Raw genomic sequence first — 15,784 nt, 5'->3', positions numbered from 1 at the left:
GTTGAGATTAACTAATTTAAACCCATCTTCAAAGCATCAAACAAAATGGAAATTTTTGGTTTTTTGTTTCTCGAAACACCCATAGAATCGGTTTATGTCCATGCTCTCTTAAACCGATTCTGGGTTGGTAATTCGAAATTTACAGAGGACACCAAAATTGGTTCACAAATGCATGTATAAAATTCTAATTCTCACAATCGGATTTTACGTAGTTATATGTGAACCGATTGTTACATTTTCGTAAGAAAAGAAATCATTCAAACTTTCAAATCTACTCTTTTTCGTAGGAATCACGGATGCACTTAGCACGTTCATCAAGCCTTTAACCCCCAGGTGACCATAGTAGACGAGTTATAGTCCCGTGAGGGTTTATATAGAGATATACGGACAAAACCTATACAAAAACTTCTTATACCATCAATCTTCGATGGAGGAATCCGAGTCCTATTCACCCATCATTAAGTCCGGGATATACTCCGGATAGCTTTCATCGAATATGAATGTTTCTCCCTTTTCCTCCAAGTATTTGGCTTTCACGGTTTCGTGCTACAAACACACAACACGAACTTACTTTGTTAGTGGTGCTTCATTATAAGATTAAACAACATGGATTACGTAAAATAAACCACCAAAATACTTACAAATTATTCATTGGAGAAAGCTAAAGTGGATAGCATTCAAAATCCGATGTTGGATAGCTAAATAAGCAGGTATCACATTTTCAATGACTTGGTGCCTATCATGGACTTGTTGAACACTTCTTCCATTCGGGTTCCCAGAATCTTGCATATATTTGTTGTATTTTTGTCCAAAAGGTTGCGGAGTCTACCCTATGAAGGACTGCTTTCTAATTCGAGTTTTGGCATACCATGCTTTAGTGATGGATAAATTTTCGGCGGAGTCAAACGATGTCATTTTTTGTATGCGAAGGTATGAGATGAGTAGTTGTGGAGTATATGGAGTAAGGGAGAATAGAATGAGCAAGTAGTTTGGGGCAAATTGGGTCCCGGGATGAGGTCTCTTTGTATAGAGAAAGACCCCAACCGCTAAATTTTTTTTGAAAAGTGTGAAATAATTTAGTACAACCGGTCTTCAAGAATGTCTCTGAGAATCGTACTTTAAGTTTGGAAACATAAACCGATAGTGAGTTTCCAGCGACAACAATCGGTTTATATATATAGATGCACACGTAATCCGATTCTAACTAGAAAAAGATACTGAAAAACTGCATTTCTAAGGCGTACAAAATCATATTATACTAGCTACCACATAAACCGATTTCATATGGAACCACGATAATCGGTTTTCAAGTGCAGTTACTTAGTCCAATTGTTTTCCTGTAGTTTCGAATATGCAAGACATCATCAACATCATGCAAAATATAATTATGATTAAAAGCATAATCATCCAAGAAAACAAACATTAATCATCCAAAAATCTATGTAATAGTTAAACCAGCCACCCAAAATATTAAAAACTTAAAAATTAAAACTTAAAAAGGTGTTCAATAGAGATTACCATCGTCATCATCAGCAGCAACATCATCATGAGCCGGAGCAGCAGCAGCAGCAAAAGCTCGAGCTTCCTCCATTTATTCAAACAAATCTTCTAAATGTATGTTGCGATCCCACCCGGTTGCGATCGCATCCCTCCTCCTCTTAGCAAATTCGATGACCTCAAGGAGCTCTTCGAGTGCAAGCTTGTCCACCAATTCGAGGGAATGCTCAAGTTTGGTCTCACATCCATACTTGAATTTGTAGAGTTATAGTGGGTTGGGGTTCCCTATGGATCGTGTGAGCTTGCGTGAATAGAATCTCAGGTGGCTGAAGTACATTTCTGCAATAAAAAAAAACTACTTTAATAATCGGTTTACAAAACAAGACATGTAATCCAAGTTTAACCTCAAAAGTAAACAGGAAAATGAAACATAAGGAATTTGTTTATGGGGTACATACATAAAAACCCATTGTAAAATGGAATCTAAGGAGACAATTCTACAATCGGTTTATATGACATATATATAAAATCCATTTTAAAACCTCATATTTCAAACAAAAATACTACTTGTAATCTGTTTATTCTAGTGCACATGTAAACCGATTCTGGTGAAGTCTTTTCATATTCATATTTCTACCCAAAATCAATTTATACTAATCACCATATAAACTGATTCCTCTGCATGTTCTTCATGGGACGAAGAACATAACCTGCCTCCATAGATCTACTTAAACCGATTATGGGTAAACAAGAGATTTCGATTTTCAAAATGGTTTTAAACTTGTAAATCGAAGGATAAATGGTAATCAAAGAATGGTTTGAGGGAGATTTACCTTACTTTGGATGGATCGGAAATCGTTGAATAAGAAGATCAAAACAAAAATTTAATTAGGATTTATGAAATTTGGAAGGATTAGATGAGAATATAAAAGATCTTTTAGTGTATATAGGTTAGTCAAGGGGTTGTCTAAAATTCATTCCTAAGGATCCTTTTTGTCCTGCAGTAGCAGGCCCAAGTAATGGCAGTTGGCCATAAATTAGGAAGGTGGTAAAAGCAATGACTATGACCAAAGATGTTTGATGTGCAGTGCAGCCCTTACATCAAATAAACAATTGCAAATCTTGCCGATATAAACTTTCGCTGGATGGAATCAATAAAGGAAATCTTAGAGGCATCCTTACATGGATGGATTGGATACCCAGAACAAAGCAAAGGTAATAATATGGCAGCAGATTCAGTAGAATGTGTACCAAGCAAATCAGCCATGAGCTCAAATCGATGCAACACATTTTTCACGGGATACAACAGCTTTCCTGCTGTTAGCGATTTCCCTAGTATGCAACATATGCTCGACATACCGATTCAAAAAGTTAATATGTATCCCCATATGGTGCCCTCTCTTAATTCCAAAGCCATTGCCATGCGAAAAGGTCACACTCCATACTGCCTTAATTTTGGAGCATAACATGTAGAGTTGAAGATGATGAAGAAGAAGTTGAACTTACCCATCGACACAGACCGAAATGGCAAATATGGTAACCTGTAAAAAAGCTGAGAAATTTCTGTAGGTGTGTAGAGAAATTACATACACTGTCAATCCAGAAACTGTAATCTCAACACAAATACATATTTACCCTTAAAGATTCGTAACAAGACAAACGTTACTGCTCATAATCAAGGGTACCATCGTCCTACTTATCCCGTACATTCCCGCTTGACAAGGTTTCAATTCAAAGAAAAAAATAAAAGATAAAAAAAAAACACAGAAATTTATTATTATCCGTAAGCTGAGAGTTCCAAATTAGGGCTTTGTTCATTTTCTCAATCGAATCTCGAAATTTTCCGTGAGAGAAGAGATGGAGAGTGATGATCTATCACTGATAGAGATTAATGGAGTAGATGATGATTTAATGTCAGATACATCGTTGATTTTGAAAACGGAGTTCAAAAACCCGACACCAACAACAACTCACATTGCAAATCTTAACGATAATGATGAGAATCTCATTGATTTCTCATGCTCTCCACTTTAACTTGATAGATCTACTAATAATCCGGTCTATCATTCTCGATTTCAACCTCCTCCTGGTAAGTACTCCGTCATTTTTCTAAGATTTGGTTTTCTGGAGTTTTAATTTTGAACACTAATGCTTGTTTTAATTGAGTTTCTAAAAATTAGGTCAAAATGCAATAGAGATTAAGGATTTTTTGCATGCAGGATTATCTACATTGTTATCTAGCATTTTTATCCCTAATTTGTTAATGGTGATGTTTGAATTTGCAGTGGTAATGAAGGATAAGGGTGAGAGTTCTACTACTACTTCTACTACGGTTAATTGTTCATCACCAGCAATGTTGAAGAGTAATGATAAAGAGAACTTAAATGACCAGAATCTAAGCTTAAGGAGTCCTTGTGAAGATCCTCAACAAACAAAAAGGAGGAAAAAGCGTGGGGGATACAATTTGAGGAAAAGTTTAGCTTGGAATAAAGCTTTTTTTACTGATGAAGGTGTGTTGGTTTATCACCATTTCTGTAATTATCTTTAGAATGTTGTGGTGTTTTGAGGTTAATGGTTGCGTTGGTTCTGTAACTCAGGTGTTTTGGATCCTTCGGAATTGTCTAGACTTAGTAAACCTAGTCCTAGGCTACTGTCTAGTCCTATGTTGTTGTCTAGTGTTGCTGAAGAAGGAGGTAGTTCTTTTCATAAAGGAGCAAAAGTGAGGGGTGCTGAATTAGATTTAAATTCCGTTAGAGGAAATTTGTTCAGTGGATCACCTAAGAAGCCACCTCTAAATGAAGGTCGAAGGATTACAAGTGATTCAATGTCTATGACCCATTCTTCCGCTCCAAAAGCTGCATCTCCAATAACTCTGGTAAGTTTTCATGAATTTTACTGTCAAGGTTGCATAATTTTACTTTTAAATGACTTATGGGTACTGATTGTAAGCATTATCTGGTTTGTCATCTCATCTCAAGGCTTCAAGAAAGGTGCAGCTGACCAAGGCACCGCCTGGAAGTGTGTCTCCAGGTGGAGGTTGTCCAAGACCCTCCACTTTATCTTCATATCCTTCCATTATTGTTTTCAATCGTATTGTCTTTAATATGTATTTAAAATTTCTTTGCTTATCAATTTGAGTGAATATTGCATTGCCTTAACCTTTTGTTACTCAAAGGAGGCTTCCGAATGCAAATACAGTAAATAGAACAGTTAAAGATTCCAAGATTCCAAAACCCACTATTCTAAAGGCAGAATCTTCTTCAGTTTCTACAATATCCAAGAACACTGCTGTGGGTTCAAAAGCCTCAAAGCTGGATCGAAATCTTCCACCAGGTATCCTCTCGGTGTTACTTTCTAATTATTCAGTAAGCTATGCATATTGCTTCATGGACTTAAAGATACTATGTGAATGATATCCATATAACTCCTCTTGTAATCAGTTATTGCAGACAAAAGTGTAGGACTGAGAAGAGGGTCTTCATTGATTCCTGAGAAAAAAGCCAACTCTGCATCCTCCTCCTCCAGTAGGCCATATGTACTTCGTTCAAGTAAAACTTCGGTAAGGATGGGAAAGTCATATCAATATAAGTTTCTCCAATTATAATAGTACTGACTGTTGTTTTATCTAATCAACCTACCTACCACATGTTTATTCTATGTGCAATTGGCCACCTTTTTTTGTGGCGAGGAAGTATCTGAACAACTTCTCTACCCCATCCCATAATGTTTTTGCATATGTTGAACAGGTAAATTTGTCTAAGGATAAGCATTTATCAACTGATTTACGGCCTCCACAGCCTGTAGAAGGTACTAAGATTGGTCAGAAGACGACTCCACATCCTGTTCTCTGTGCTGATAAACATAATGCAGTAGTTACTGAATCTCGTGCTGAAGTTGACAATCCTGCGGCACATAACACTAACTGTATTAGTGAGGATATTCCAAATCCACAAACTCAACCTACAAAAATAACTGGTTTGCGGATGCCTTCGCCATCACTTCGATTCTTTGACCAGGTACAACAACCTATTTATGTTAGCAAAGCTCTCTAATGCTAGGCGCAATTTTGATGTGTATTTTAGCAACTGTTGTTTATGAAGTTCTGTGAATTTGCAGCCAAAATCTTCAGCTTCTCAAAGCAATCAATCAGTTAATGCTCAATTAAGCAATCATCGAGACTCGGGTATTCCTATTGCAAGGAAACGTAGTCAATCAAACCGTGTTGTGGAGCCGAAACCTCTACTTAAACTGGATGAGACTGCTAGACTGTCAAAAGCTGAAACTACTAAAGTTGAAGTAAATGCCCTAAGCTCAACTTCGAAGTGTTCGATTCCGCCTGCTGCTAGTATTGCTTCATATACAAAGTTGAAACCAAAGATTGAACCAAGCAATGTGCAGGTTGAAGCAAATGTGTCTGCTTCCATGAGTTCTTTTAACCAGACAAGCAGTCAAGAGGAATCATATAATCTTAATACTGATGTTGATAAGCAGGAGGTGAAGGAAGAAAACACAAGGAGGGACACACATGATGAAGTTGGTCAGCACAAGGTAAACCTGGGCTCGGAGCTAACTCACACATCTGTATGCCACACATCTCCTGCAATGGTCCAAAGAGATAAACATGATGAAGTTGAGTCAAGATTGCATGATGTGCACATGGGTATGGAGCTGAGTGGAAACCAATTGCCACAACATGCTGGATCTCCTGAACAATTCCAAATGGATGACCATCCAGAAAAGCAAGAAGTTGCCAGGAATAACAAAGATGGTGAAGTTGATCAGATTATGCATGAGGTAAACCTGGGGTCGCAGCTAAATACAACATCTCCTGTATGTCATAAATCTCCTGTACAGGTCCAAAATGATGATCAGCTTGATAAGCGAGAAACTGCTGTGAATAAAAAACATGATGATGTTGAGTCAATAATGCATGATGTGCACATGGGTATGGAGCTGAGTGGAAATCGACTGCCACCAGATGCTGGATCTCCTGAACAATTTCAAATGGATAACCTTCCAGAAAACCAAGAAGATGTCAGAAATAACAGAGATGGTGAAGTTGATCAGATTATGCATGAAGTAAACCTGGGATCGCAGCTAAACAAAACATCGCTTGTATGTCATACATCTCCTGTACAGGTCCAGAATGATGATCAGCTTGAGAAGCAAGAAATTGCTAGAGACCAGGACCATGTTAAAGTTGAGCAGATTTATCATGGCGTACAAATGGGCTTGAAGCTGAGTGACAACCAATCGCCACTACACGCGGGATCTCCTGAACGGTTCCAAAAAGGTAACCATCTTGAGAAGCAAGAAGATGCCAGAGATAATATACATGATGAAGTGGATCAGATTATGGATGAGGTTAACCTGGTGCCGCATCTTAGCCCATTGACTGCATGCCCTATATATTCTGAACAAGAACACAAAGATAGTCATGTTGAGAAGCAAGAAGATGCCAGGCATCACATACAAGATGAAGTTGATCAGATTATGCATGAGGTAAGCCTGAGGCCAGAGCTGAATAATCAATTGCTTGCAAGTGTTACATATCCTGAACAGAACCAAGCACATGATGATTTTGAGAACCAACAAGTTGCTTCCAATCACATTCGTGAAGAAGTTGCTGCAAATCACATTCCTGATGAAGTTGTACCGGTATCACATGAAGTGGACATGGATTTGGAGATGAGTGATGATGACCTATCGCCACTATGTACTGGTTATCATGGTGTGAGCCAGGGATTGGAGATGTGGGATGTACAGAAAGACACATGTGTCTCTATTCCCAGTATACAATTAGGTGATGGTGATGACAACAGTGTTGCATGTACTTCAGCAGCGAATGTTGAATGCTTAGAAGTTGCTCATTCTGTCAATGGAGAATTGGGTGAAGTAGCAGAGTTGATAAATCAATGCCCAGATGAACTAGAGAAAAGTAGGTCCGAAGAATCCCAAGCAATCCATTACTGTGGGAGTATTTCTGATGTTCAAACCCCAGTAGGTCTCGCAACGCAACTAAAAGAAAGTTGTTTAAAAGTAAGCAGCATAGAAAAGATCCTACAACTTCAAGCTAATAATTCTCATTTTGAGCCTCCAAGTCATCTTCCAGATCAGTGTGATATCAGTCAGAATTGTTGCCCAGAAGATGTCAATAAACAGGCTGAGGAACAACTACAAGTTGGAAAGCCATACCTTAACGAACTTGAGTTGGTTCTGCAAGAAAACCATCATATGTCGCCGATGAAGGGTAGCACTTCACTCCTAGATGCGGAGGAACACTTTGTAAAGCCTTGTCCTAGCGAAGTTAAAGTTGATCACATGTTGGAGATTAATGATAGCACATCATTCCAAAATGGGGAAAGATTGAATTCTACAGAACCTTTACCTAATGAACTTGATGCAGATCAGCAAGAAGGAAATCCTCTCTCGGAGATCAATGATAGTACTTCACCCTTATATTCCGCGGATCAGCTAAATGATAGAAGATATTCCTCTAGTGGAGCTGAGATTGATTTGCATGGTAGATATCCTGCGGTGAATATGAGTGATAGCGCATCAATACTAGAATCTGTATCTTCTAAAGCATTAGAGAAAGGTAATACATTAGGCTTGCTAACTATTACTCATGATAGTATCGTTTACGCCAGCATGGAAACAACATATCCTAGTGGAAATATGTGTGGAAGTTTGCAACTGGAAGAACGTGATGCTATGGATGGCAGCAAGATCGAGCATCCTCTTGAAGAAGTTGCAGCTTTCCAGTGTTTAGAGAGTAAACTCCTAGCTGAAAATCATGAATCTCCCTGTGACACACCGAACAAGTATCCATCAGAGCACAAAGTTAATGCGGGCTTGCAATCTACTTTAAAGATCAGTGAAGACCAAACTGCAAATTCAGTAGCCACTTGTGTTACTTCCAATGGTTTTACGGACAATGATCTGAAGAACTGTATCTCATTGGAGAAAACCCATACTACTCCTGGAAATAGTGGATCTCCAAATGGTGAACTTCAATGTGAGCTCAAAGATGGTGTGCTCCCCAAAAAGTCCGAGGCATCAATCATGGGAAGGTATTAACCCGTTTTAATCTTTCATATAGTTTTATGACATACCACTTTGATGCAGGACAAAATCACTTCTTGATATCACATTACCAGTAAATACAGCCACATATGTGTTCCATCTGTTCCTTGGTAGTTATAACCTTACATCTGAACCTAGAACTTGGAATTACCACTCTTGACTGCAAAAGCCTTTGAAACAAGTTTGAGTTTGTATCTAGTCACATTCCACATATATATGATAAGCCATTCACATTCCCTATCACGTTGTTGATCTAGACATGTACTTTACTTATCCATGTTTACGTTTCAACCCAATATTGCAGTTGGAACTGCAACTCTTGGTTGGTAAACCCCCTATGAAACATGTTTGAATTTTAAACCTGTATCTACTTATCATAGTGTGTATAAGTACAATAAATTAGTTCACTTTACTTGTCATGTTTTTGCAATCTAGGCATCAGTCATGCCCCTATAGAGCTGTTTTTGTGTATAGGGTTCCTTAATCTGGTAGTAGTTCTTTTGATTGAGTTATGTAATGTTACTACATATTATGTGGTAGTAGTTCCTTCCATCGAGTTATCTAATGTGGTTGCATGCGTTAGTGGAAGTGTGACATAACTTAGCATAGGTTACTAGTATCACTAAAGAGTTTCATAGCTAATTGACTACTGATTGGGTTTTCATGTTTATGCAAACCATACCTTGAGAATAAATTATGTGGAGAATAGATAAAACACTGAATGCAATAAATTTAGAAAGGACCTACTGTCTGACATACCTGACGTCTGTTACAGCAAAGGAAATTCTCTTGAAGTCCCAAATAAAGATGCTCTTGCGTTGAAGTATAAGCTGAATGCTGTTCCATTTTCCGATGAATGGCTAGCTGCTCTTGAAGCTGCTGGAGAGGTAATTTCAAATGTGATTTATATTTATTTCATTACGGTCTTTTAGTAGCTACATCGTGGTGTTCCCAGCATATAGTGATCCTAGTAATCCATGCAGTACAAATTGACCCCTAAGTTTTGGTTGTGAAGGATCAGAAAAATGACTGCTATTCTGGTATTTATTAGTTCTGTTAAGTTCTATACTACAACGTTTTCGTTTTACTATTTTTGCAGGACGTTCTAACCATGAAGACGGGTGCAGTACAGAACTCACCACCTGACAAGCCTGTTCCAGAGCCCAGTCCTTGGTCCCCGGTATGATAGCCTACTTCTAATTCTCTGATAAGTTCTTGATATCATTTTTATCTCTCGGATCTCCAATAGAAAATGGTCCTAAAGATAAACCCCACTGCATCATCTCAATTTGAGTTTTTAATAAACGTTTTACTTGGTTTTCTGTTTTTTCAAGGTCAAACGCAAGCACCAAGAGATAGGACCATTTGACTGCACAAAGTGTACCAATCTCCCAGCACCTCCCTTAAACTGACTCACCACCGACCGCAGCATTGATCATTCTTTTGTTTCGCTAACAGTTTGTGACTGATTCAAAACAACTCACTCTTATCTCTCTACAAGAAAGATTTGTAGTTTTTATATTTTGCAATCTTTCTGGCCCTTCTCTCTCTCTCTCCAGGGAAGAACTGTACATTTTAGAAAGCGCAATAAAAAAAATTTGCACTGATATCTTACTTTTAGTTCCATAAACTTCATTTGGATCTGCATACTTCATTTGCAGAATGGTGTGTGCAGTATTATGATGATGCTCGAGGAATGAGGACAGGTCATGGGCACATGAAGCGCAACCAGCTAAGTTCGTTAGGATGGATGGTCTTAGGCTCAAAATCACATCACTGCTTTGGCACGTGATTGAACGTGAAAAGGGCACATCTCATGCGATGCTGCACGTGCAAGTCACGTGAAGCTGAGTGGTGTGTACTTGAGATTTGCGAGTGAGACTGAGATCAGATGAAAAGGGAGAGGAGGAGCTCAAGGAAGGGAGGAAGCAACCACCACTGCTTAATCACACATACGTTTTGATGATTCAGTTTTTTCCACCCAAAGACAGGGGAGCAGAGCGGAGTACAAAAAGGAATCCTTAAACCAAGGAATTGTTGGCACGATGAGATAAATTGTGTTGTTAATATTTTAAGAAGGGAAATGCCAGTTGCCACGACGTGACCATCATCTTGTGTCGGCTCCTACTCCTAATAGTTCTTGCATCCAACTCACTCACACACCCCTCTAATTTTAATTACTACTTGCTCGCAAGCTATTTGCATAGTTGTAGAGAGAGAAAGAGTGATGCAGTCTCAGAGGCCTTGGGAAGTAGCAGTAGTTGCTAGTCACTCTTCTGAAAAGCTCTAAAAGTTCACATTACATTATTAAAAACATTACAAGAACTAGAAGTTCCATTCCCATGGCTCTATTGCCTGCCTCTATGGCTCTATAATGACTTTGAGTACATGAAATCCTTTTGCCAGCTAACCATCTCATTTGGCTTGTGTTTTAGGGTATAGTCATTGCTCAAGCATAATAAATGATCTAGCTTTCAAACAAGGATTCGATTGACTCGTTATCATGATGCATGAGAGCTAGCTAGTAAATTTATCCGTGATTCACTTTCTCTGCAAAAGTCAAAAAAGAAGAGAGTCTACCTATTTTTGGTTTTCCTTTTTCTGGCTTGGAATCCTAGCTAGACCACTAGTCAGTCTGCCCGCTGGTTTCTAGTCTTCTCATCTGGACACTTTCAAGTCTGTCCAAAAAAAAATTACTGCTCTTCAATCGGAAAATCTCGGTAATTTCTTTTCTTTCAATTTCAGTACAGACCTTCTTCCAACAACAACAAAAAAACATGAGTGCAACCAAACTACCCCTTGGATCGAGTCATTGAGATTTTTATACAACCCATATGCTCCCAGAGAGTACTGTGTGCATTTTTATATTGTTTCTATGCATTAGCTAGCTTAGCTAGTAATAGAGCTGGCCACGTTACTCGCGACTGACTCCTTCTAAATTCTAATATCCCTGAGTACGATTAGGTAACTGGAAGGACAAACGGCGTCAAACCCGCCATTTGTTGTGGATACAGAATCTGTGGAGATATAAACAGCGCCGTTGATTCAGGTTATAGTAACATATTTTGTCTGCCAAGGATCATGGTGGCCTACAACCAATGAGAGGACTAATATTCTGAGCTGGTCTAGAGCTGTATAGACACTATAGAATATATATGGATATTTGTAGTTTACAGAGATAGCACGTGGTAACCCATATGGATCATCATCATAATCATCAACAGCAACAATGGAGGAGGATGCAATTATGCAAAATCAAACAACTGAATCTCCATTCGCTGCATTTCCACAACATGCAAATCCAAAGATAATAATAACCAACCGCCCCCGGTTTATAACTGGATCATGCAATGCAGATCTTGAATATCTCGGGAAGACGTATTTTATGCTACATTTTACAAATTTTAGGTGAGGAGGCGAATTTTTGGTTAAAAAGTAAAAAGTTCAGGTAAAAAGAAATGAAAACCAGATCTCCAAGTCAAGCGACAGTTTTCAGGCAACAATGCAGATTTTGGGTCATCCGACTTTTTTAGCCACGCAGATTTGTCTCTTAAAACAAAATTTGGAATATATGACAAATTTTGAACCATGCGGTGAATTTTGGATCATGTAGAAACATGAACAATGGCAGAAGCAACATAGACCAAGTGGGTGTAACTGTCTTCCCTTGCCAACTAGGTTTTAGAGGTTAATTTACTAGTAAATTTACAAGAAACTTAAGATTTCAAGCCTCTTTTTTATCAATTCTGGTTGTGCCACTAAAACCCAAATACAACATGCAAATAGTTGATGAACCTCCAAACGCCAACATATTGAAAAACAGCCGATTACTGGTTCTGATTAAGTGACTGATAAAAACTGCTCACACTGCCCATAGTTAACTAGCATTAGTTAAATGTAAAAGATCAGACATTCAGTATTACAACCAAACAGCCAATTCCAAAGACAAAAGCTCGGACAAACAAAAACAAATAAAAAATGAAAAGACACCAAAGCACGTTGTTAGCTATGCAAAGTCTATCTGTCTAATGTCTACTCTCTTTCTCTCCAATTTCTAATCTCCATTTCTTTATTCCTCTAATGATCTAAAGCTGCAAACACTTCTTCACATCTTTTCCTCCTCATCCTCTCTATATAACCCATACTTCTTTCTCTAAAACCATTTCTCTTCTCCGATTCTCTCTTTGATAAAAAACATACTGATAATTCAAAGCCATCATCCACATTACACAAAGAAGAAGACAATGAATATTATGGGACAATTTGGTGATACCACACTTACAAAAGTATTTGTAGGAGGATTAGCATGGGAAACTCCCAAAGAAGCATTGAGAGATCATTTTGAGAAGTATGGTGATATCTTGGAAGCTGTTATCATCTGTGATAAACTCACTTCTAGATCCAAAGGATATGGATTTGTAAGTTATTTATTTATTTTTCTTAGCTTTATATTTGCAGTCATGCACATTATTCAATTTTGCATATATATATAATGATGTTCGGGCTCCTAATTCTGCGTCATTGCTATATATGCAGGTGACCTTCAAGGAACCAGAGTCAGCTAAGAATGCTTGTGAAGAAGCTACACCCATGATTAATGGACGCAGAGCTAACTGCAACCTGGCTTCACTAGGTGCACGTCGTCCTAGGGTCATTACTTCTACTCCATCGACCCAACAAGGTATAAACATAGAAAGAAACGAAAGCAGGCAGAATTCTAAACATATTTTAATCCTGAATATATTTATTCTTTAAGATGTTATAGAATTTCACAATGTTGGATCAGATTAAACTGTAGTATTTGGTTGATGAATTGGAAATGTCTAGTTTCATTAAACATATATAATATAGTAAGTAGATCATAATATGTTAGCTTATTGCAATATTAATGTATGATAGGATCAAACCATGGAAGTAGGTCCAGCACACCACCAGTACCAGCAGCAAACCAAGTGCAATGGTACTACCCAACTGCAACACCAGCTTCTCCTTATCATCCTGCTGTTCCAGTGCATTACGGGTATGTCTTGACTTTGAGCCATTGGTCTTTCATGTAGGGATATACATATATGCTTCTGCCGATTGTTGAGGCAAATAAAATTATACAAACTGATAGCCCTCTTCAAAGTCTTTGCGTTTATAATCATAATCCGGCTTAATAAATTTTCTGCAAAATTTTCGACATTGAATTGAAAATCTAGGATCTAGTGCTTGGTAACGTTCACGACCTAGAACAAGCTCGGTGGAACTTTTGGATTTTTTCTTAGCAAGTGTGCATAAAACCGCCCGTGACTAACATTTTTTTTCTCCATGTATCAGATACTCTCCGACCTACATTCCGGCTAATTACACTTACAATCAGGTGAGTCTAAATAATCAACAATCATGAATTTTGATATGGATTTAGCTGTTCGTTCGAATCTGATCAGATGCAATTTGTGATAATGTAATAATGTACAGAAGGTAAACTACACAAGTGGGTCCCAGATGAATGGGCATTACCCACAACAACAGGTGTATCCAGGTGGACAAGCAGCGGCAGGGACTATGGTGCCAGTGCCCTACCCCTACTACCAGCAGTTCTATCAACAGACTATGGGTGTACCAGCACACGTGGCGGGCCCCATGTCTGCTGTCCCTACTCTCATCTCAAAACCATCATCAAACACAGGTATTTCATTGATCATTGATGTGCTTGTACACAACAAATTCTAATTGCCTCACACCTTAACCGAATGAGTGTACTTTAGTTTGAGTCCAAGTGAGTAGATGCAAAAAAAATTCATAAGTTCAATTTTTAACACGACTTGTAATGTAAATTTTCGAGCAATTGAATAGTGATCTTTATTTGATGACTTTCCTTTGTAACTGATATATACAAACAGTTTGTTTGGCTGTGGAATAGGTACTGCTGTTGGGAAACAGATGGTGGGGGATGTGGGAAGAGAAGCTTAAAGCTTAACAACAACGAGAATGAATATCACAATCTCCACCATTATCATTAAGATGAAAATTATAATTGTAACAATTAATTCAATTGTATCTCTCTAAATAAAATTTTATTTATTCAAGTTTATAGTATGATTATTCATTCTCTCTAACTCACTCTTTTGTTTCTCAAACTTTGAGATGCAAAAAGAACAAAAAATGCTGTAGAAGAAGTCATGTATGGTAACATGTAAAATTTATATGACAAACTTATTACTTGCTATAATTGCTCAGTGACAAATTCAGGTATTTAACAATTACATTGATCAACTTTTCATAAATGGATGTAGGAATTTATCATAAATTGATCAACATTAATTAATGGAATGGGATCCGTTGACATGGTTATATTGACATAATCTTCACATTTTAGTGCCATTTTTTCTACTGGGCTCAACCGGCATGAATTTGAAGTTAATTTTTTGGTGACATGTTCCTCATATAAAACTCTACATTCCTACCAAAAATGAGAGTATTCCGAAATACGAAACTTCATCATCCACAAATTTTAATTTCAACCGTTAATTTTCAACGGTTAATACTCAAAATCGTAGATGGCGGTTTTATACATCTCGGAATGCTCTCATTTTTGGTTGGAATGTAAAGACTTATAAGAAGAACATGTCACCAAAAACTTAGCTTCAAATTCCTTTCCGTTTAGGTTCAGTAAAAAAACTACAACCATGTCAACGGATTATATCAATATAACCATGTCAACCGATTCTACCCCTTAATAAATAATGTCCCACTTTATTATTTTACCTATATGGCTCAAGTCTCTCTCTAGAAAAAAATTTGATCTCACGGGGCAAGATTAAAAAAGAACTCACAGATTTAGACGTAAGATTTAGTTTTATAGATAGGTAAATTAGGATCTTTTGATTATGAACTTCATGACAATCAGGCAATAAATATGTTGAACAATTTATGAGAAATACATTATACACTAATCCGTAGTCTGTCTTCGATTAATTAGTGGTAGCCGTAATACTTTGTGGGGGTCTTGGTTTCTCTCTCTTGACCTTAACCGCAATGAACAGTAATTTCTTCAACACTGTATTGATGGGTATTGTGATGCTTTTATAGGAAGAGAGAAGATCAAGTTCATAGGGTTTTAGCTTTAGATCCCGATCGTCAATCAAGGAAGAGCACAATTAGAAAATAACTCCTTAATAAAACCTAATAATAAATTTAGCAACATCTCGATTAGCCC

At 37.7% G+C, this 15,784-nt stretch overlaps 2 protein-coding genes across 3 annotated transcripts; both read left to right on the top strand.

Moving 5' to 3' along the window:
* Positions 1-3,291: 3,291 nt before the first annotated feature.
* LOC113311672 lies at positions 3,292-10,179 on the top strand. Its single transcript, XM_026560478.1, has 11 exons — positions 3,292-3,586; positions 3,783-4,007; positions 4,095-4,372; positions 4,476-4,603; positions 4,673-4,830; positions 4,938-5,056; positions 5,244-5,513; positions 5,614-8,570; positions 9,359-9,470; positions 9,683-9,763; positions 9,918-10,179. The coding sequence occupies exons 2-11, from the start codon at positions 3,788-3,790 to the stop codon at positions 9,993-9,995; spliced, it is 4,401 nt and encodes a 1,466-aa protein (XP_026416263.1). The 5' UTR covers positions 3,292-3,586; positions 3,783-3,787; the 3' UTR covers positions 9,996-10,179.
* A 2,482-nt stretch (positions 10,180-12,661) lies between these two features.
* On the top strand, positions 12,662-14,787 carry LOC113314268 (probable RNA-binding protein ARP1). 2 transcript variants are annotated; one of them, XM_026563057.1, is made up of 6 exons: positions 12,662-13,001; positions 13,120-13,264; positions 13,483-13,603; positions 13,903-13,945; positions 14,044-14,254; positions 14,489-14,787. In XM_026563057.1, exons 1-6 carry the CDS (start codon positions 12,828-12,830, stop codon positions 14,536-14,538), a joined length of 744 nt encoding a protein of 247 aa, XP_026418842.1. In that variant the 5' UTR covers positions 12,662-12,827; the 3' UTR covers positions 14,539-14,787. The 2 variants fall into 2 exon arrangements, with proteins under 2 accessions (XP_026418842.1, XP_026418843.1); XM_026563058.1 differs by having other exon boundaries at positions 12,665-13,001; positions 14,469-14,783.
* The last annotated feature ends 997 nt before the right edge of the window (positions 14,788-15,784 follow it).

Source organism: Papaver somniferum, chromosome 9 (genome assembly GCF_003573695.1).
Source record: "Papaver somniferum cultivar HN1 chromosome 9, ASM357369v1, whole genome shotgun sequence".
Classification (NCBI taxonomy): domain Eukaryota; kingdom Viridiplantae; phylum Streptophyta; class Magnoliopsida; order Ranunculales; family Papaveraceae; genus Papaver; species Papaver somniferum.
This window is presented reverse-complemented; position numbering and strand designations above follow the sequence as displayed.

Excerpts from the sequence above, each read along its gene's own strand:
- LOC113311672 (XM_026560478.1), top strand. The coding sequence starts at position 3,788 with ATGAAGGATAAGGGTGAGAGTTCTACTACTACTTCTACTACGGTTAAT. Across the intron at positions 5,514-5,613 it reads CACTTCGATTCTTTGACCAG|CCAAAATCTTCAGCTTCTCA; the intron begins GTACAACAACCT and ends GTGAATTTGCAG. Across the intron at positions 8,571-9,358 it reads GAGGCATCAATCATGGGAAG|CAAAGGAAATTCTCTTGAAG; the intron begins GTATTAACCCGT and ends CGTCTGTTACAG.
- LOC113314268 (XM_026563057.1), top strand. The coding sequence starts at position 12,828 with ATGAATATTATGGGACAATTTGGTGATACCACACTTACAAAAGTATTT. Across the intron at positions 13,002-13,119 it reads GATCCAAAGGATATGGATTT|GTGACCTTCAAGGAACCAGA; the intron begins GTAAGTTATTTA and ends CTATATATGCAG. Across the intron at positions 14,255-14,488 it reads AAAACCATCATCAAACACAG|GTACTGCTGTTGGGAAACAG; the intron begins GTATTTCATTGA and ends GCTGTGGAATAG.